The sequence below is a fragment of the Equus caballus genome, chromosome 13, assembly GCF_041296265.1.
Source record: "Equus caballus isolate H_3958 breed thoroughbred chromosome 13, TB-T2T, whole genome shotgun sequence".
NCBI classification, from domain to species: Eukaryota; Metazoa; Chordata; class Mammalia; order Perissodactyla; family Equidae; genus Equus; species Equus caballus.
The window spans coordinates 30,218,012-30,239,735 of record NC_091696.1 but is presented as its reverse complement, the minus strand read 5'-3'; the positions used below and the strand labels follow the sequence as shown (position 1 = coordinate 30,239,735).

The 21,724-nt window shown below is 45.3% G+C and overlaps 2 protein-coding genes across 8 annotated transcripts in view; one reads left to right on the top strand and one right to left on the bottom strand.

Annotated features, from left to right (window-relative positions):
* ITGAL (integrin subunit alpha L) overlaps positions 1–21,724 on the top strand; it is a 73,991-nt gene that overhangs the window by 523 nt on the left and 51,744 nt on the right. For 2 of the 7 annotated variants that reach the window (XM_070231914.1, XM_070231910.1), the window contains exons 1-2: positions 9,178–10,010; positions 13,589–13,673. The exons of 1 other annotated variant lie outside the window; for it this stretch is intronic. The gene's annotated coding sequence lies outside the window, so the exon portion shown is untranslated. Of the gene's footprint in view, positions 1–3,544; positions 3,699–9,177; positions 10,011–13,588; positions 13,674–21,724 lie in introns of those variants that run through there. 4 more of the 7 variants (XM_070231912.1, XM_070231909.1, XM_070231911.1 and 1 more) reach the window with 2 other exon arrangements.
* SEPHS2 (selenophosphate synthetase 2) lies at positions 7,493–9,757 on the bottom strand. Its single transcript, NM_001170339.2, has one exon. The coding sequence runs from the start codon at positions 9,600–9,602 to the stop codon at positions 8,250–8,252; it is 1,353 nt and encodes a 450-aa protein (NP_001163810.1). The 5' UTR covers positions 9,603–9,757; the 3' UTR covers positions 7,493–8,249.

Genomic DNA, 21,724 nt, shown 5'->3' with positions numbered 1-21,724 from the left:
GGAAGATGTGGTAAGCACTGTTGGTTATCTACTCAACTGCCCTTTCCCCTCATCCATTCTTGTAGAACTTTGATGTTGTTCTGGGGTCTACATTCCTCTACTTGTGGCCCCATTGCCCTGGCTATTGGTCAGGTTATGGGTGAGCATGTGGCCCAGTTCTTGACAATGAGAAGTTAGGAGAAGTCTGTTGGAGACTTCTGGGAAAGGTTCTTAGTTCTCTTTTCAAAAAAGACACAGGATGTTTCTCTCTTTAGATGTTGGTATGTGAGGATCAGGTTGTGAGGAGAGCTAGCTCATAAGCTGGGATTGGTGGATAGCAAGATGGACAGGACCTGGATCCTTGATGACATTGCTGAGGCAATTATTTTTACAAGTTCCAGAAATGCCTTAATTTAGGACTCTGGTTGTATAAGATGATAAATCACTTTATTGGCCAAACCACTTTTAGTTCGGTTTTCTGTTACCTGTCTTTGAGAAAGTGACATTTAAGCTGAGCAAAAATCAAGGGGGATAGAGCTCTAGGTACAGGGAACATCAATGCTTAAAGCAGGAAAGTCCTTTCAGATTCTAACAAGAAGAATTCCAGTGTGGCAGGAATGTAGTGAGAAAGGAGCATGGTTGGATATGGTGTTGGAAAAGTAAAGAGAGGCCAGATCAGATCAATCAACGATGGATTTTATTTTATATTTTATTTTATTTTGGATTTTAACTGTTATGGAAACCCTTTGGGAAGTTTTAGACAGGGGAGTCGGTTGATCGTGTTTCATATTTATGAGCCCTCTGGCTACTGTGTTAATGAATTGGAGGAGGGCAAGAGTAGAAGCAGGGAGATGAGGTACTCAGTTGTCCAGACAAGAAATGATGGTGACTTGGGCCAGGCTGATGGTGAGTGAAGATGGAGAGAAGTGGATATGTTGATTTATTTTGGAGGTAGATCTATAGGCTTTGTTGGTTTTGAAGGAGGGGGATGGGAGAAAGGGTAGAATCAAGCATGGCTTATAGGTTTTGAGTGTTGAGCAACTTGGTGGATGGATGGTGACTCATACTGGGATGAGGAAGATGAGGTGCCAGATTGAACACATGTGGCATCAGGAGTTTGGTTTAAGCAAGTTGAAGATGCATATCAAGTTGGCAGGTGGATGTATGAGCCTGAGGTTTCGGGGAGAGATCAGAACTAGAGATTCATATTTGGTAGTCTCAGTCATTTAGATGGTACTTAAAGTCATGGAAATGGAGAAGAATAACTAATACAAGAATCTAGGTGGACAAGACCAAGATTTGGGGTACTCCAACATTTAGCAGTTGAGCAGAAGAGAAGAGGCAGGTGAGGTAGGAGGAAAATTGGCTGAGTGTGGTGTTGTGGAGGCCAAAAGAAGAAAGCGTTCCAGAATGAGTGGACATCTGATTTGGATGCAGCTGAGCTTCCGGGTAAGATGAGAGCACAGAATTTGCTGCTGGATTAGGCAACATGGAAGTTGGATATGAGAGAGGGGAGAAAAGAGAGAGTCCTGGGTAACTCCTGGGTTTCTGGCTTAAGTAAGTGGATGGATAATTTTGCCATTTGCTGAAATGAGGACACAGAAGACCCAGGAGTTGGGGTGGAAGGGAAGGTAATGAATTCACTTTGGGACACGTTGAGTCCAAAATGGCTCTGGAACATCCAGATAATGTCCAGCAGGCAGGTGGACATACAGGTCTGAAGTCCAGAGCATTGAGCTGCCTTATAGATCTGGGAACTGAAAGTTTCAGGAGCCAGGTACCTCCCCTAGCACCTTCCCTTGGTGTTTGCTACGCTTCTTCAGACAAGAAACCCAAACTCTTTTACTGGAATATAAAACACCACTTGGAAAGCAGGTTCCTTGGGAGTCCACTGCATCTCAGATTTTTGAAAGTCAAGGCCCAGGACTTCTAGAGCTCACCGGTCAGATGACCCTTGGAGATTGACAGGAAGGAGGAGGCACTCTCTCTGGGACTGCCTCTGCCCTCCCCCCAGGAGATCCCTGGCTGAGCTGTAAGCTTCTTGCAAAGCATCCTGCAGGGACATCCAAGTTCTTGGCTCCAAAGCATCATCCTCTGAAGACCAATCAAATCCAGCTCTAGCACAGCACAGAGTTGGGTGTTGGGGGGGCGGCCTTCATGAGAGAGAGAAACAGCCCCATCATCTGGACTCCTCATTCCAGGCTCTTCCTGCACCCGCACCCTCACCTCCAGTCAGTTTTCTCCATTCTCCTCAGACACATCTAGGCAACCCAACCTCCCTGCTTTAGTCAGGGCCTCGGTGTGCTTGGTTTTGTCTTCTAGTCCATGTTTGTGATTGGCTCTTTATGAGCCTATCCTCCCAGAAACTGGGTGCCGTAGTCTTTTCAAACCAAAGGTGTTTCTCCAGTGCAGTCTATCAAATGTTTAATGACACGACGGACAGGCTGGGACAGGGAGACATGCACATGTACACTGAGGCCCTTCTGCTACTCTTCTTTTTGTTTGGCCACCTTCTCTACAGCCAGGCTGGTACAACTAGTCCCAGTAAGGCTTTTTTGGAAACCGTGGAGTCGAGGAGGAGGCATCAGCTGGAGAACCAAGTAGCAGAGGCCCATAAAGCTGGGTGGGTAGGGTCAGCATGTGGGAATCTGGGCCCGTCAGAGGTCCCAGAGACAAGTGAGTGTGATGGGAACCTAGGAGTCAGGTGATTGAGAACCCATCCATCAATGCCCTTGGGAAGATTGTTTCTCTTCTCTGAGCCTCAGTTTCCCTATCTATGTCATGGGGATCTGTCCTAGGTGGCTTCCAAGTACCCTTCATGTGTGTGCTGGGAGGACCAGGACCATATGCATTTTGTTCATGGCTGTATCCCCAGCACCCGCCGCAGTACTGTGCTTATTGGAGGTAGAGCCATAGGCCTTGTTGGTTTTGAACTGGGAGATGAGAGAAAGGGTGCTAGTATAATTTAAAATATTTGTTTTTATTAAATTTTTCAGGAGGAGTCATGACAGAGGCTTTTGGCAATCTTTACCCTCACCCATTCAGACCAGGGAGTCCCCAACACCCTTAGAAGTCCTTCTTCAAACTACTTATCCAGCCTTATCCCCCTACAGGCGTGCTGAAATCCAGCCAGACATTCCCCACCCTCCTGTTCCCTGCCTTTGCTCACACAGTTCTCCCTTTCTGGAATGCCCATCCCCTTCTCTGCTTATCCAAATCCAAATTCCACTCATCCTGCAGAGCCCTGCTTCAAAGCCACCTCCTCTGGGAAGCTTTCCCAAACTTCCTCCAAAAAGGAAATAATTTGGCTTTCTATAACACCTCGTCCACTTTAGCCTTCGTGGCACTGACTACTCTTCATCTTAATTTTGGGGTGGTTAGTGTCTCTGTTCTAGATGTCCCCCTAACTGGCTCTCCTGTAGAACAGAAGCAGCGTCAGGCTCTTGTGTCCCTGGGCCTGGTTCTTGAGTAGATCTAATAAATACTAATTTACAGAAGCACGTCTCATGGGATCCCTTCCATGACTTCCCTGCCATAGTTGGGTATGGCTGCACCTGTTTTACAGAGGAGGAATCTGAGGCCTGGAGACTTATCTGGGATGAGATCGCCTGGAAGGGTGAAGGCTGAAGGTCACCAGTACTCCCCAGTGCTCCTCAGCAAGTGAAAGCAGTCTCCCCACCTGCCACAGGGGAGTAAAGGAGGCAGCTTATGTGTGTGTGGTATGTGCTGTGGTCACCTTGCTACTGCCTTTCCTCTGCCCTTTTGTCCTTTGTCTTCATCTTCCTCTGGCTTCAACTTCCTCTCCTTTTCTTTTCTTCCTTTGGCTTCCTTGTCCTTTTCTTCCTCTTCCTTTTCCTCCATCACCTTCCTCACATCTGTTTGTACCTGTGATTCTTGCTCTGGTTTCCACCCAAGGCCCTGTCACCTCTACTACTTGCTACCTCCATTTTGCTGCCTAGCACTTCCCCAGGGAAAAGTTGGATGCCTACCTTGCTCTCAACCTCTAACCTTCCTGGGTTAACTAAGAGGCCATGGAAGCAAGCAATCATTTTCCTCCTCTTTTCTTGGGCCAACCCCAAGCTAGAAAATGAACCAGTTAGAGAGCTGTGTAAGTGGGCAATCAGGACCACGTCCTGAATTTCTTCTCCAAAGCCTTAAGAGATTGATAGTACGAGCTTCCACAGCTAGGAGACACCAAGAGCAAAGAAAGTGTGAAAGTAGAGGGTGCTAGGGTCCCCAGTACATACCTCACTCTCACTCACTCATTCCTTCCTTCGTTCAGTATACTCTGAGCACTAACCACGAACCAGACGTGTTCTAGGTGTGAGGATATAGAACATCCCCTGCCACCTTGGAGCTTACATACTAGCAGAAAGGACAATTATAAGGTAAACTAATAAATTCTCAAGATAATTACAGATTAGGATAAGAGCTATGAAGCCAGTAAATAGGGTGATGAGTTGGAGAGTAGCTAGGAGTTGGTTGAGGTCAGAAAGGGCTTTATGAGGAGGTTTTTCCTGAGCTGAGACAGGACTGAGAGTGAGCCAGCCAGGTAGAGAGCCTGAGGTGTGGTTCCAGGCAGAGGGAACTGAAAGTACAGGGGATTTTGATTTGTTTGAAGCACCATGGGAAGGCTAATGGACTAGAGTTTAGTGAGAGAAGTAGGGAGAGTGCCATGAGATGAAGTGCCATGAGAGGGAGCAGGGATTTCATGGAAAACTATCTTAGAGCTTTGAGCAGGGGAAAAACTGATCAAATTTGTTTGTTTATTTATTGTTAGTATTTATATTATTAACTATGTAAATACTCATTGCGGAATACTGTATATGATTACATTTCATTTGTTACACAAGATTTTATTTTTAGTTGGAGTTGATAACTGCCTCATTGCTTTTTTTCTTTTTTCTTTTTCTTTTTTTTTTTTAAGGAAGATTAGCCCTGAGCTAACATCTGCCATCAATTCTCCTCTTTTTGCTAAGGAAGACTGGCCCTGAGCTAACATCCATGCCCATCTTCCTCTACTTTATATGTGGGACACCTACCACAGTGTGGCTTGATAAGTGGTGTGTAGGTCCATGCCCAGGATCCGAACCGGCGAACCCCGTGCCACCAAAGCAGAGCGCGCAAACTTAACCACTATGCCACCGGGCTGGCCCCCTCATTGCTTTTTGCCATTTGCTGTTTTCTATATAGTAATTATCACTAATTCTTTTTACATCTTCCATTAACCTTCCAATACAATTTTTCACACAATTAAATGTATCGATATTCTGTCATTTCCTTTTCCTGGAAGCCATCCAGTCTCCTGTTACAGCACAGACTGGTTGCTCTCTAGGCCTGCTGTACAGCTGCTGCCTGAGACTTCCCTTCACCTCTCTCCTGTGCCAGGTTGGGTTTCCCAGACCCCATGTTTTTCTCTTTCTCAGTTTGCTCCCTTGTTTTGCTGGAACATGTCTTCCAGTAGTTTCTTGAGAAAGAGTGAATGAGATGAAAGCACTTTGATACCTTGCATGTCTAAAAATATCCTTACTCTATTTGTTTGAAAAATGCAGCTAGGTGTAGAATTATGCATAGAAAATCATTTACCCTCAGAATTTTGAAGGCATTGCTTCATTGTCTTTTAGCTTCCAATTCACTCTTGAGAAGGCTGATAGCATTTCTAGCCCCAAACCTTTGTTTGTGATCTTCCCCTCCCACAGATTTTAGGAGGGCATGGTGATTAGCAAATGGACTCTGGAGTCAGACTGCCCAGAAGACTGCCTGTGCAACCTTGGACACATTTCTTCATCTCCCTGCACCTCAGCTTCCTCATTTGCAAAATGGGGTTAGTGGACGTTTAAATGAGTTAATACATAGAAAACACTTAGAACAGTGCCCGGCAGAGTATGCAGTATATAGATACTTGCTATTATTATTGTTAGGATCTCTTTATGGCTGCTGTGTTAAATGTTAATAATAAAATTAGTTTGGGTCTTCTTTCATTCACTATGCTGGGAATTCGAGAGGTATGTGAGGGGCCGGCCTGGTGGCGCAGCGGTTAAGTTCGCACGTTCCGCTTCTCAGTGGCCCAGGGTTCACTGGTTTGGATCCCTGGTGCGGACATGGCACTGCTTGGCACAGCATGCTGTGGTAGGCGTCCCACAGAGAAAGCAGAGGAAGATGGGCACGGATGTTAGCTCAGGGCCAGGCTTCCTTAGCAAAAAGAGGAGGACTGGCAGTAGTTAGCTCAGGGCTAATCTTCCTCAAAAAAAAAAAAAAAAAGGTATGTGAGACATCTTTTAAGTTTTAGAAAACTTTCTTGTATTATTCTTTGATAGTTTTCTTTCTTCCATCAGCTTTAGTAGGTCTTTCTGAAGGAACTCCTCTTAGACGTTGAACCTCCTGGCTCACCTCTGATTTCCATACTCTTTTTCTTCTATTGTGCGTCTTTTTGGTTTTCTTGTTCTCCTGATAAATTTCCTCAACTTTACCTTCTAAGTCTTCTACTAAATTTTAAAATTTTAGCTATATTTTTATATTCTAAGTGATTTGTTCTTTATCTTTTTATTTCTGCTTTCTTTTTTATTTTTGCGTCTGCTCCCTGTATTGTCTCTTTCCTGAGTTTTTTGTTTGCTTTGACTTATTTCAGGTTGGAGGCTTGCCTCAAATGTTTGGTGATCCTTGACTACTCATATTTAAGAATGAGGCATTAAAAAGTGTGCTTGAGTGAAGCTTTTCAACTGGGAAGCTTCTTGGTACAGAAATTTTCACTGGTGCTCCCTAAATCTTTATATTATGGGTCTTTTTTCTGGGCAGATTTATTTTCTCCAGAGGAATATTCTCCTGTCTTCCACTTGCACCAGGCAGGGGCACTATAAGTTTCCTGGATACTGTTTTTAATAGCTAGGTGGAGGAAGGGGCTGAGACAGTCTCATTTTTCAGTCTTTATTCTTCTGTTTTTGGACAGGCCCCCTGTCCTCTGCTGTGTTTTTTTTAACTCACATTTTCCAGAAAATAAACCTCCATTTACCTGCAGAGGCGAGAGGTAGTCATTTGGCTGTGTGACATCGGGGAGAACTTCAAAGCTCTAATTACCCTGTGTATAAACTTCCAAACCAGTTATCCATTTTTATCCTCCCCCTTGACCTCACCTTCTTCAGTACCTCCAGAGAATATCTCCTTACTTCCTGGTAGTATTCCTCAACCCTGAAGGCATTTACACTTAGGCTTTCTTTATTCTGCTAAGTCAGTCACCCCTTTTCCCCCTGGTTTCCACCTTCCAAGAATTGTTGACACCTTTTTTTTTTGCTATTTCCTCCCCCACTTTCTAATCTTTGGGGTTTATGCCTGTTTTGAGTCTTTCATTGTTAACTCAGGGGGATGGTGAAACCTAAATCTGGGAGCTAAATCCCCAGGTCTAGGATCAGGGAAAACACTCTCTCTCCACTTTGCCCGACTCTGAATGTACCAATTGCTTCCTTTTATAAGACTGTAAAAGATTCAGCATTCCAAGGATCCAAACATTAGCTGGAAGAATTTTTCAACAAAGTCCTTTTTATTTATTTCCTTAGAAATTAGTCTTTATTGATTAAATCACTAGGAATTTTCAGCACAAGATTTAACATCTTATTGACCACCAAGGCCTGGGCTCTGGGGCTTGCTCTGCCTCTCCCAGTCCATAACGGGGTTTAGAGGGAGAGACGTCATTAACAGAGACCAAGTCAGATGGCTGCAGGTCCTCCTTTCCCAGTTATTGGACAAGCTGCTCAATTCTTGTCCAGAGCAGGAAAGAGCCAATATTTCAGAAAAATCTAATAAAGAATTTGACATTGCATTATAAGATCTCTCTTAACAATTTAGATTTCTCAACAGTATTGGTCCAAACTTATTTGCTTCTGATTTAAACGTTTTTCATTTTGCAATTTACTTTTTGTGTGTGTATGTAATTTTAATAAAAACTCTCACTCCCTGTGCAGAAATAAATCAACCCAGTGCCAAGAAAAATCCCTCAAACCAGAATAGCTTCATCTTGCTCTTGGAAAAAGGAAACAGGTTATTTTGTTCCTCTTCCACGCAAGACATGAACAGACATCCCCCCAAAGTCCAAAATGTTTCTTCTGGCTGTGGAATGTGCAGCTTTTGACGGACTGACTCAAATCACCTAGAAAGGGCAGCTGGAACTACTATGCAGGCAGCCTTCTTTGGAAATTTCTTCTTAAAATCAACTCTTGAGAATCGTCCATGGTTGTGTACAAAGGCTCTAAGGTCCAAACAACTTGTGCTATTCCATCTCAAGAGCTAGGCTCAGAAGAGGCATTGGAACTGTCAGGAGCAAGAGCAGTAGCAGTGGCCCCACGAGGTAGGACCTCAATAACCCGAGGCTTGTCAATGATCCGGGCCGTCCGGTTTCCCTTTTCCACAATGCCAACGATCCATGCTTGGTGACCCTCTCCATACTTGGAAGATTTGATTTCAGAACAAAAGCGAGCTGCCTGTTCTCTTGGCAGACAAATCAGTAACCCCCCGGAAGTTTCTGCTGAGGTTCCTTGAAGGAGCCCAAAGCGTCCACTGGCCTTGCTGATGGCAGCCATCTTGGCAATGATTGGCAGATTATGTATGACAAAGGACACCTCATTTCTTTGTTGTTTTGCAAGGTTCTGGGAATGTCCTAGAATGCCAAAGCCTGTGATATCTGTGGCTGCATGGGCATTAAACGTGTGCATTAATCCAGCAGCAGTTCTGTTTAGGGTAGCCATATTGAACATGGCTTCCTGATAGGCCAGCTCTACCTCTTCCCTGGAGACCACCATCTTTATCTTATTCCATCTTTCAGGGTTATCCAGCCATTGGTGGGCATTCACAGCAACCTGGGTTCCTAAGGGTTTGGTTAACACGAGCACATCCCCAACAACCGCACTGTCAGGCATTATAAATTCATTTGGCTGACATACCACAGTGGCAACTCCACCGACGATAATCCAGGGGTTTACCACAGTCTGTCCCCCAGTCACTGCAGTCCCTCCTTCCTCGGCAGCGTCCCGAAAGCCTCTGATCATCAGTGGTGTTATCTTTTCTCTTTCCTCCTCAGTCATACTCTGGCTGACGCTGAGCAACATCAGCATGTTGTCACATTCAGTAATGCCCATGGCGTAGAGGTCACTCAGCACGTTGGCGCAAGCTATGCGCCCCATCATGTAAGGATCTTCCACCAAGGGGTAAAAGAAGTCCGTGGTCTGCACCAGTGACAGGCCCCCGTGCCTCAGGGGTATGACGCAGGAGTCCATCCCAATGCCCAGGGTTGGGAAGGTCGGGTTGGGTTCCACCCTGGCCGGCAGGCCGGCTTCCTGGGCCGCCTCTTCAAGGTCTCCGACCAGGCCCCGGCCGAGCTGGGGCCGCGCGTCCGGCCGCGTCAGTCCCGCCAGGAGTTTGAGCAGCGTCTCCTGGGGGACTTTGCAGCCTCAGCCCTTCATGCCGGAGAAGCCCGTGAGCCGCCAGCTCGGGCTGAGGCCCAACGCCTGGGGCTCGAAGGGCCGGTAGCTCGAGAAGCCCCGGCCCAGAGACAAGCCCGCTGGGCCCGCGGAGCCTTCTGCCGCTGCCGCCGCCATCGCCTCTCCGCTGACGCCTGTCACCGCGGCTTCCGCCATCACGCCTGCCCGGCACGGAGGGGAAAAGGGAGGGGAGAGGTCCCTCTTATTCTGTACTCCAGTTAATACCGAGTAACAGCTTTTACCGCGGAGTTTCTCCCCGGCACGACTCGCGCCAGCGCACTCACGCCCCGTCGCGCGCTCCCGGCCTTCCTGAAGGAGGTGCAGCCGGCCTCCCCTATTTATAGCACTGGTGATTGACAGCCGTACCATCCAATGATGACTTTGCCACTTCCTTAGGTCACAAATCAACCAGCAGTTTACGAAATTGGTCTCCGCGAGATTACAGAACAAGTGCTTTGGTTAGTTCCCCTTGTTGTAATTTAAATACTCTCTTGGGAGTGGCTGGCGGACCTCCGCACCCCTAGAGGCAGTTTGCAACTCTAGCATTTTCCAGAACGAGAGAAGGTAGGTCACTGGGCAAACCTCATGCAGGTCAGAATTGTCCAAGGGTTTCTTGTAGGAAAATAGCCGATGGAAAAAATCGGAAAGAATAATGACTAATTAGATTTTAAGTTACTACAATTAAGTAAGCAAACTGCAGCATCAAAATAATGACACGTTAAAATGGACATTAAAGAATTTTAAGACTCTAAGTCCAGGCACCTGCATGGGTTCTGGTGGTGTTTCCACCAACTGCCTGTGTGAGTCACTTTCCCTCCCCGCATCAGTTGACTACCTGGACAGCAAAGGAGCTTGGCTAGGTCTCTTCTATTCTAAAGTTTCTCTAGCTCTTTAAGTTAGTATAATGAGAATCGGTGATATATCCGTGAAGGGCAGTTTGCCAGTATCTATTTAAATTATAACTGTACGTAATACCTTTGACCCAGCAGTTCCAATTCTAAGACTTCATTCAACAGATGTACTCGCCAAATGTGAGTGGGAAATGAGACATTATTTATTGCTGTGCTATTTGTAGTACCGACATACTGTAAACAACTTAAATGTTTATCAATTATGATTAAAATAAATTATGGTACATTTATATAATAGGCTACCAAGCAAGCATAAAAAAAGAATGAGAAAACATTGATGTAATTGTATTGATAATAGTTTCAGTTCTAATAGGCGCCGTTTTAAATGCTTTCCCTGTATTAACTAATTTAAGTCTCATAAAAAACTTATGAGTTAGGATTCTTTCCGCATTTTCAGATAAGGAATATAAGGCACAGAGAGATTAAATGACCTGTACAAGGTTACACCCAGTTTAGAGTGGAGCTGGATATGAATCTGAGCAACCTTCTCCAAGACCACCAGGTTAGACTGCCTATGCTGCTTGTTAGGAGAAGCAAGCAAGCTTCAGAACAGCATGTATGGAGTGCTACTATTTGCTGTAAAATGGGGAACTATGTGCAAAATCATATTTCTGGAAGAGTAATCACAGGAACTAGTAATACTCATTGCCTCTGGGGAGGGAGTGAGGTGGTTAGGGGATGGGAGAGTTTTCATTGTGTTGTCTTTTTGTTCCTAAACATTTGGAACTTAAGAAAAAATTTTTTTAAAGATTTGAATGTATTACATACTTAAAAAAGTAACTGCCTATGGAAGTATAAATTGGTGCAACCATTTTGGAAACAGTTTGGCCTTAACTGATAAAGTCAAATATATGCAAAGCCATGCATTCCACCCATAGGTGGAACTCCCCCACAATTCTACCCACAGCGCATGCCCTAGAGAAACTCAGGTACATGTGCCCCAGGAGACATGTACAGGATGTAAGCGCTCCGGAGAACGATTGCACAACAATGTGAATGTACTTAACACTACTGAGCTGAGCACTTAAAAATGGTTAAGATGGTAAATTTTATGTTATGTGTATTTTACCACAATTAAAAACATAAAAAATGTAGGAGATGCTTAAAGATCTTGTACATCATTACATTTGCTTTTTATTACTACACAATACAGTATTAAGGCGTGGAGTGAATTGGAAGGCATTTGAACTTTAGAATTAGACTCGGTTGCAATCTTGGCTCTCCTAATGACCTTGGGTGAATTGTCTAACCTCTAGGAAACTCAGTTGCATTGCCTATAAAATAGTCCTATCACTTGAAGATAGTAATACACACCAGATAGGAATGTTATGAGAATTAAATTTAAAAATGTGTGTAAAACACCTAACAGTTCCTGACTGACGGTAAACTCAAGATAAATGATAGAATACAGCACTGTTAAGGTGGATGTAGGGACTGGACTTTAAATTCACAAAACTTATAACATCCTGGAAAGCTTTGTATAAAAACAAATCCTGTTTATCTTCCTAAAAAAAAGAACTATAGGGCCTGGCCCCGTGGCTGAGTGGTTAAGTTCTCATGCTCCACTTCGGCGGCCCAGGGTTTCGCCAGTTCGAATCCTGGGCACAGACATGGCACTGCTCATCAGGCCACGCTGAGGCGGCGTCCCACATGCCACAACTAGAAGGACCCACAACTAAAAATACAGAACTATGTACCGGGGGGCTTTGGGGAGAAAAAGGAAAAATAAAATCTTTAAAAAAAAAAAGAACTATAATTGCAAAATGCTGAAAATAACCCAAGCGTCTGTTGACAGGGGAATGCATACAAAAATTGTGGTGTAATCACACAGTGGGATACTATTTATCTGTGAAAATGAATTATAAGTATATGGATAATCTCAAAAATAAGATGTTGGGAGTAAGAAGCAAGTCACAGAAGAACGCATCAGTTAAGATGCCATTGAACTTTGTTCAACACCAGGCAAAGCTATAGTATATTGTTAAGAGATACATAAATGCTAAAAACTTTTTGGAAAGGTAAGAGAGTGAATGATTAACAAAATTTAGCTTAGGGGTTCCTTCTGGGGAAGAGTACATAGGGGACCTCTGGGCTGTTAAATTCTGGTCCTTGGGCTGGGTAGTAGTTACATGGGTGTTCTTTAAACTGTACACGTAGATTTTCTCACACTCTTTTTGTGAGTAAGCTATATTTCCAACATTACGAAAAGAAAGTATGCTATAGTTCAGAATGAAAAATACAAAAAGTAAAAATGAGGTAGTGAAAAACTAATAGATGTGGAAGCAGAAGGCTTCTGGGTTTTATCTGACCTCTGGATTTGCTGTCAGTGGGATTTTCTGGATTTGCTGTCAGTGGGCTGTCTGGCCTTGAGGAAGTTCTATAACCTCTCGACACCTTAGTGTCCACTTCTGTAAAATGAGGGTCACAATCTCTGCTTGGGATCTGGTGTAAGGATCACATGAAAATCTCAACTGTGAAATTTTGTTTGCAAAATGTTCAGCCTATTGCACATGTGAAGCATCCTCATGTCGCTAAGGGAAACACAAAAACACTCTATTACATCTGTAGTCACCTCACCTGGGTTAAAAAGTGACTAGATCAGGTGCCCCTGCTTATAGGCTCTCTTAGATCTTTGGACTTTGCCCTCTCGGCATTTAGCACTATTTGTGGTTCTTTTTTCATGTGATTATACCATAGCTATCTGCCTGCCCCCCTGGTCTGTAAGGTCCACAGGGCAGGGCCTACTCTGTTTTGTCCACCCTGGTTTCTCTAGCACTTGACTTGGCAATAAGATTTGTATAAAATACATGATTTTATAAAGTACAATTTGCTGGGGCTGCCTGGTGGCACAGGGATTAAGTGCACACATTCCGCTTTGGCGGCCCGGGGTTCACCAGTTCGGATCCCAGGTGTGGACGTGGCACCGCTTGGCAAGCCATGCTGTGGTAGGCATCCCACATGTAAAGTGGAGGAAGATGGGCACGGATGTTAGCTCAGGGCCAGTCTTCCTCAGCAGAAAGAGGAGGATTGGCAGCAAATGTTAGCTCAGGGCTAATCTTCCTCAAAAAAAAAAAAAAGAAAAGAAAAAGAAAAGAGTTTTAAATAAATAAAGTACAATTTGCTGAGCACATATGATAAGCCAGGCATGCTGCTGAGCATTTTGCATTTATTTATCTCGTTTAATTCTCATAGCAGCCCCAGATAATTGGCATTATTATCTCCATTTTACAGATGAGGACACTGAGGTCCCTGATTGCTTAGGAGTATTGCACAAGGTGACCAGCTGGGAATCCACCTAGTGAGAATGCAAACCGAGGTGTGTCTCACCTGAAGGCTGCTGCATGACTCCTCATCCTGGGGGCCCCTTTGATAATACTGACAACCCCTACATGCCCTGTTGAAGAAGCAGCACTGTTTGGGGGGAAGATTTTTGTCCATCTAGTTCCTTGTCGCTTCTACTTGGGAGCAATGTTCACTTGGGCCAGTCCAAACAAATTCGTGATTTGCCTTGGCCTGTGACCAACCCACTTGGCCAGAACGACAAGCTCAGGTGCCTCTGTGTGGGTGGTCCACATGGGCCTCTTGAGGGTGATCCTTCTGACTGCGTCACAAGCATTTGAAAGCATCCTTTTTGTTTTTTTCTTGTTTTTCACTGAGAGATCCATTAAACTACATTTACCATTTGGTCAAAGATGTTGGTCAAAGCTGGCAAAGCTAAAAACCTGCAGGTAAGATTGGGAGAACAGGCAAAGGAAAAAAAAGGGAGATTGTAAAGAATAAGAGGATCTGAGTACCAACCCTCGTTTGTTTTTCACATACAACAAAAGCAGTGAGGCTAGGGCTAGTCAGTGTTTTCCCCTTATGATAATAATTGAGTTATAACACTACGCTTTAAAGCTCAGTGCACTTAAAAAGTGTTTTATTAGGATAAAATATATACTCAGTATATTTTCAGTACACTGAAAATACTTCAGAAGGTTCAGTACACCTTTTTGTGTGTGCATGAGGCAGATTGGCCCTGAGCTAACATCTGTTGCCCATCTTCCTCTTTTTGCTTGAGGAAGATTAGGCTTGAGCTACCATCTGTGCCAATCTTCCTGTATTTTATGTGGGACGCCGCCACAGCGTGGCTTGACGAGTGGCACTAGGTCTGCTCCCAGGATCCAAACCTGCAAATCCCAGGCTGCTGAAGCAGAGCAGGTGAACTTAACCACTACGACACTGGGCTGGCCCCAGGTTGAGTACACGTTTTTTTTAAAAGATTGGCAGCTGAGCTAATAACTGTTGCTAATCTTCTTTTTTTCTCCTTTTTCTGCTTTTTCTCTCCAAATTCCCCCAATATATAGTTGTATATTTTTAGCTATTGGTCCTTCTAGTTGTGTCATGTGGGACGCCACCTCAGCATGGCCTGATGAGTGGTGCCATGTCTGCGCCCAGGATCTGAACCGGTGAAACCCTGGGCTGCCGAAGCAGAGTGTGCAGACTTAACCACTCGGCCACGGGGCCGGCCCTGAGTACATTTTAATTCAAATTTTTTCTTATTACAAAATTATTCTATTGTCATTGTAAAAAAAATCACAAAATGCAGCTTAGTAAAAAGTAAGTTAAAGTAACTTGAAATTCCTCCTCCCAGAGAGAAATACCGGTAATACCTTAGCAGAATGTGTTTTAGACATTTTTCTTCATGTATGTGGAGGGCCACCACCTCACAGTGAACCCCAGGGGGCACCCTGTCACTCCCTCCAGGCTGTGTGGAGAAGTGTACTGTGTGCTCTGTGTATGACATATACATGTTTTTCTTAAAAACAAAAATAAGATCATCCATTTATTTCTTTTTGTTTTTAAAGATTTTACTTTTCTGGTACATAGTTGTGCATTTTTAGTCATGGGTCCTTCTAGTTGTGGCATGTGGGACACTGCCTCAGCATGGCTTGATGAGCGGTGCCATGTTCGCGCCCAGGATCTGAACCGGTGAAACCCTGGGCTGCCGAAGTGGAGTGCGTGACTCAACCACTTGGCCATGGGGCCGGCCCCACGCCATTTATTTCTAGTAAGAAAAAAAATTGTGGCTGAAAAATATTTGGCATGTAATGGATGTTCAACACTCCCCTTGGGTTCATTCACAAATATTTATTGAAGACCTCCTTTGTGCCGGCCACTGCACTAGATACTGGGGCTATAGCAGTGAACACACAGACAAAAATCTCTGTCCTCATGGAGCTGACATGCTAATGGAGAGAGGTAGCAATAGATAAGATCAATCACTTGCCAGGGAGGAAAAATGAAGTCTGGAGAGAGTGGCATAGGGAATCTGATATGTGAGTGTGTGTTGTGTAATTGTGGCCAGGGAAGGCCTCGCTGAGAAGGTAACTTTGAAGTAAAGGCCTGAATGAAGAAAGGATATGCAGATATCTGGGAAAGAGTGTTTCAGGCAGAGAGAATGGCAAGTGCAAAGGCGCTGAGGCAGGAGTGTACCTGGGGTGTTGTAGGAACAAGGAGGCCAGGGTGACTGGTGCATAGTGAGTGAGTAGGAAATGAGGTCAGACAGATGTGGCACAGGGTGGGGGGAGGTGGCATAGGACATGGAGCCTCACAAGTCACTGTAGGACTGGCATAATCTGATTTTGCTATAGCTTTGAATGTGCAGTCAAATCCCAGAGATCCAGGGGCCAGCCCTGTGGCCGAGTGGTTAAGTTTGTGCGCTCTGCTTCGGCAGCCCAGGATTTTACTGGTTTGGATCCTGGGCGCAGACATGGCATCACTCATCAAGCCATGCTGAGGTAGCGTCCCACATGCCACAATTAGAAGGACCCACAACTAAAAACATACAACTATGTACCAGGGGGCTTTGGGGAGAAAAAGGAAAAATAAAATCTTCTTTAAATCCCAGAGATCCAAAACCTTTCCCATTGGTCTGAGCCCTCACCACTCTGGCCCAACACCCAGGTCATTGTCCCCATTGCTGGTCCTTGACCTGGGCCTGACCCAGGCCAGGCACCACCCCAGTTGCCAACCCTCACCTCCCCTGAGCTTGCAGCAACAGTCAGGGCTTCCAGAAACAGTCTCTGCCTAAAGAGACTTGAGAAATGACACCCATGGCCACAAGCTCTCACACTCTTAACCACCTTCCAGCATCCCAAGTGACAGGAAGCTTCATTTTTGTATCTGGGGCAAACGTGAGAAGCCTTAGAGAGTCACCTCTTGTCATAAGAACAAGAGAGAGAGAAGAAAAAGACTTGGAGTGATGGCGGAACTCAGAGAATGGAGGACTCAGAGATGGAGGAGGAGAAGATAGCTTTGAAGGTGGTGAGGGAGGGAGTCACGTGATGATCTGGGCCAGAGAAACACCCATGGCAAAGGCCTGGAGATGGAGCAAGCCTTATGTGTTGGAAAAACTGTAAGGAGGTCACTGTGGCTGGTGACAAGTGGGTGAAGGAGAGACAGGAGGAGGTAATATCAGAGAGGCAATGAAGGACCAGATGTGCAGGGCCTGTAGGCCACTGTAAGGTCTTTGACTTTGGCCCTGGGTAAGATAGGAGCCACTGGAGGGTTTAGATCAGAGGAGTGACATGATCGCTCTGGCTGTTGGGTGAGGGGAGATGAGTTTGGGGGAGTGGAAGCAGAGAGACAGTGAGGAGCCTCCTCCAAAAACCCAGGGGAGAGGCAATGGTGGTTTGGATCAGGTGGTTACATTGGAGATAGTGAGAGGTGGTCAGATTCTGGATAGTTCTTGAAGATAGAGCCAACAGATTTCCCGAAGGATTGGATACAAAATCTGATAGGTCATGTGAAAGATTTTTGGACTTTTTTGTCCTAAGAGAAAGAGGAAGACACAGAATTGGCTTTAAGCAGAGGGATAACATGGTTGTATTTGTGTTTTTGAAAGATCTCTCTGGCTGCTAGGTCGAGAATAGTCTGGAGGTGAAGGATGCAGAAGAAGACCAGTGAAGGAAGGTGGTGGCTTGGACTAGGGTGGAGTAGGGTGGGGAGGGTAGACAGAAGATAGCATAGCTCTTTCCACCTCTGGGCCTTTGCAAAGGCTGCTCTCAGTGACCCAAAAGCCCTTTATGCCCAACAAACATAGAGTTCTTATAGACTCTAGGAAGTCCCTCCCCTGTGATCTCATAACCCTGGGGTTCCGTCTGTTATAGCATTTGTCACACTAGGTTTTCTTTGACACCTGTGAACTCCTCATGGTTATGACCACAACTCACTGGGTTCCGTGAGCCCAGGGCCCAGAATGGGGTCTGGCGCAAGGAAAGCCCTAGAGAGCATTTGTTGAATGAATAAATAGAATGTGAATGAGGGAAGAGACCAACAGCCTGATTTCTGGAGCTCACCAAAGCATTGCAAATGCTTTATTATTATTGTTTTCTGATTATAAAAGTAGTATGTGCTCTTTATGAAAAAAACCCAAACACTATATGATATATACTTATATCATATCGTGAAAGATCCCTGAGCCTCATCCTCTATACTCTAGAAATAAGACATCTCTAGAATCTAGAAATAACAACTATGCAGAGTTCAGCAAATATCCTCCCCCCCAATCACTAAAAAATGAAATGTTGAAGAGGCAGAGATGTGTGGGAGAGAGAGGCTGAGAAAGACAGACTTCCTGCCTAGCTGATAAATAAGATGTTGCACACACTGTTTTGTAATTTGCTTTTTTTCTACTTGCATTATCGTGACAATCTCTCTATGCTAGTACTTGTAAATCTGCCATATTTTGTTACAAGTTGAATAGTATTCTATAAAATAGATGTATTTAATCGATATAACCAATTTCCTGTTATTCCTGGGTATTTAATTCTTTTCTTTCTTGTTTTTTTTAAAGATTTTATTTTTTTCCTTTTTCTCCCCTAAGCCCCCCCGGTACATAGTTGTATATTCTTAGTTGTGGGTCCTTCTAGTTGTGGCATGTGGGACGCCGCCTCAGCGTGGCTCAATGAGCAGTGCCATGTCCGCGCCCAGGATTCAAACTGACAAAACACTGGCTCACCTGCAGTGGAGCGCGTGCACTTAACCACTTGACCACGGGGCCAGCCCCCTCTTTCTTGTTTTATTAAAAGATTTCCTTGAATTTTAAAAATCCTTTATTAAAAGATGCATCCTTGTTGCATTTATTTTGAGGCACCAGATTTTAGGAAGGTAGTTGAAAGAGGTGTCCCTCCTGGGGTTGTCGGAGGACTTGAGACTTCGTCTTATGGAGAATATTAGATAGAACTGAGGATATTCATCCTGGAAGAGACAAGAGCATGGAGTGAGTGATATGAGCCCTGTCTAAATTTCTGAAGGGGCTTTCAGATGAGAAAGAGAACAGACTAGTCCTGGGCGTTTCCACAGGGCAGAATCAAGTCTACAGCATGGAAGCCACAAGAAGGCAAATTGGCATGTAATGCAAGAAAGCATTTTCCTACAGGCAGAGCTGCTGGAGGCACAGTGGCGTTTGATGTCCTAGAGAAGTCATGAGCACTCCGTCTCTGGAGGTGTATAAGCAGGGCCTGGATGAGGAGTTGGTATATAGGGACTTGTGTGAGGTCGGGGAGGGTTGACTTAGGTGACATTCAGGAGTCCTTTCAAATTTGAAATTTTGTTACTATACTTCTAGTTCAAGGTATCATAAAGGATGGCATTGAAGCAGTTGGCGTGGTACCTTAGAAGGCTGGGAAGATTTTGATAAGTGGTGATGGGGAATGCACATTCCAGGCAAAGAAGATAGGCTGATGAGAGAATGAGGAAGAAAAATAGGGTATGAGGCTAGAGGAAGTTACAGAGTAAGATTGAGCTTTACCCCAGGTAACAAAGAACTTTTGACATTTCTGCCTAGCCCTACAATCTCTACTTGAGAACTACTTTCCCCATCCAGGAGTTGAGAGTGAAGTGGGATGCTGGTTTGTGTTTAGAGGTGACCCTGTTCCCTTGGCCATATCTGATCACTGTAGGGTAGACATTTCACTCCAGCTGGGCCAATCAGATTCTCCCTCCTAAGAGTGTGGAAATTTAGAGATCTTAGCCTGCGTGGTCTTTTCAATTAAGTATGTATAAAGCTGGGATGATTTGCCACTGAAGGGCAACCACTTTCAACCTTTGTTGAAGCGGTGGAGAAAGATGGCCTGCAGAGAGAGAGAGGAATGGAGAGATGTGATGTCCTTTCTTGCCACCTGGGAGACCTGATTGTATTTGAGTTCCCCTAAGGGCTTCGTGATATCCTTTAAACAAATTTATTCTTTTATAAGAATAAATGAGCTGGTTTTAGCCAGCTCAAATGGGCTCCTATTACAACCAGACGAGATGTGGCCAAGACCCTCTGAATTAATAGGGAGTCAGCCTAGTCTTTGAAGGGAGTCATCCACGGCTCTTGAAGGAGCTTCAGGAATATTCAGCTGGAGGAGGGTTGTGAAGGGTCTGATAAGTGGTGAGGTCAGGAAGGAGGCCTTCCTCATCATTTAGATATTGGGGATAGCTGCTGCTCCCCCAGACCCTTCGCCTCGTTACACAGCGTAAAACCATCTTCCAATAACCGGTCCTCCAGGTTCTGTTTGCTTTCTTTTCTAAATGACTGGTTTCTGTACTCAAGCTACCTGGTCAAAAGATGAGAAATGTTTTCCTTTTTCCCACCGAGGTAGAGTGATAGCAGGGAGTTTGCTTTCCTTGATGTAACAAATGAAAGAGATGGGGGTTACTATCATCCCCACTGGATGTGTAGCAGGCCAGACTTGGGGTTTGGCCACTTCGGAAATTCAAGCATGACCGGGCATGTCTGGAGAACTAAGGAGGTGACCCTACAGAAGACCTTTTCAAGAGGGAGCAGAGGACCTTCCTGAGGGTGGAGAAGACTCATAGCCGAATGAGCTTGACCCAGGAATGAAGTCTCAGTTGTCAGAGGGGAGTGGTGATCCTTCTGTGAGTAGTGGTTGTTATTCAAGCATTTGTCTGGCTCGGCCCCCTCAGCATAAATCAGGGTCCGAGAGAGGGAGAGGCTGAGAAGGAGTATAAGTGGAACCTGGAGGAGCTGCTTCATGAGCCAGGCAGTAGAGCTTGGGGACACCTCTACCATGATGTAACTCAAAGCAGAGAGAGAGACTCTCCCCAACTCCAGCACAATCTCCCCTCAACTTTGGCATTTCGAGGGTTTGGGGCCAATAGCCAAAAATTGTTGTATCTAAGATCTTGGCTATAGAACGACAGCCAAGGTGTGGAGCTGGAGCAGCTCACATACCAGGGAGTGGAGCACAAGTGAAATGCCTCTGGAGACTTTCTGAAATAGCACAGGGAATTTGCAGGAAGCTGGGGATCTTGTACTAGCACGTAGGGTAATAAGGCAACAACATGGAAGGATTAAGATTAATACAGTCCTATTTAAATTCACAGACTGCTGAGTCCTGTAGAAGTCTGACCTACGTGCAGAAAAGGAACCAAGGCCCAGAGAGGTGAAGAAATTCATTGGTACAACATAGCAAGGCAGGACCGCTTGGAACTGATTCCAAGGTCTATGTCTCTGAACTATATGCCGTTTTGGCCACAAAAATCAACCGCACACCTAGAGGCTGGAAATGGAACCCCTAGAGTCAGGTTACCCAGTGACAACAGGGACCTATGGACTGCATGTGAATACCCAAGGAGTGCCATCCTTATGAAATTCCTACCTGTGGTGCACTCGGCTCAGCCCTCCCTCAGAAAATCCAAGTAGAGTTTCTAGAACTTTAGAATGCCCTAGCCCTCCTAACCATGAGATCATAGGGTCCTTGGAATAGAGTGGTGGCCTCCAAAGCCCCACCCACTGTGGGCCCGCTGGGTCTTAGTGACCAACTACCTCTCCCCTGAGGCCCAGCCTCCTGCTGTGGGTAGTCTCTCCTCCTCCTAGCCTCCTGGCAGGTGGGAAGTAGGGGAAGAAGCACTCTGGTGACCCAGATATTTCTGTCAGCACCACCCTGACCAAAGCAGTCTGTGTCACTGCACCCAGGAGGAAGTGGTGGGTGGGGAGCCTGGGCCAGGAGACAGCAGCCGATACAATCAGCAGCATTGTGTCAGCAAATCTGTGTGAATCTGAAGAGAGAACTTTACCTTGAATTGTCCTGGGTTTCTAGGCCTGGTGGATTGGTGTAGGGGGCAGGGAGGTCCCAGTCTGCTTTTCCTGCCTCATCCTCATGGGCCAGAGGCCATGGTCCCCAAGCATGCCCAGAGGCTCCCTGCTGCCACACCCTTGCTTATTCAACATTTTATTAATTTAAGAGCTACAGAGAGAAAGGGTTCAGTGTGAGAGTACTTGTGGACTGGAACTAGAGAGGCCATTAGGAATTAAGGTAGCCCTTGGGGCCAGCCAAGTGGCGCAGTGGTTAAATTTGCATGTTCTGCTTCAGCGGC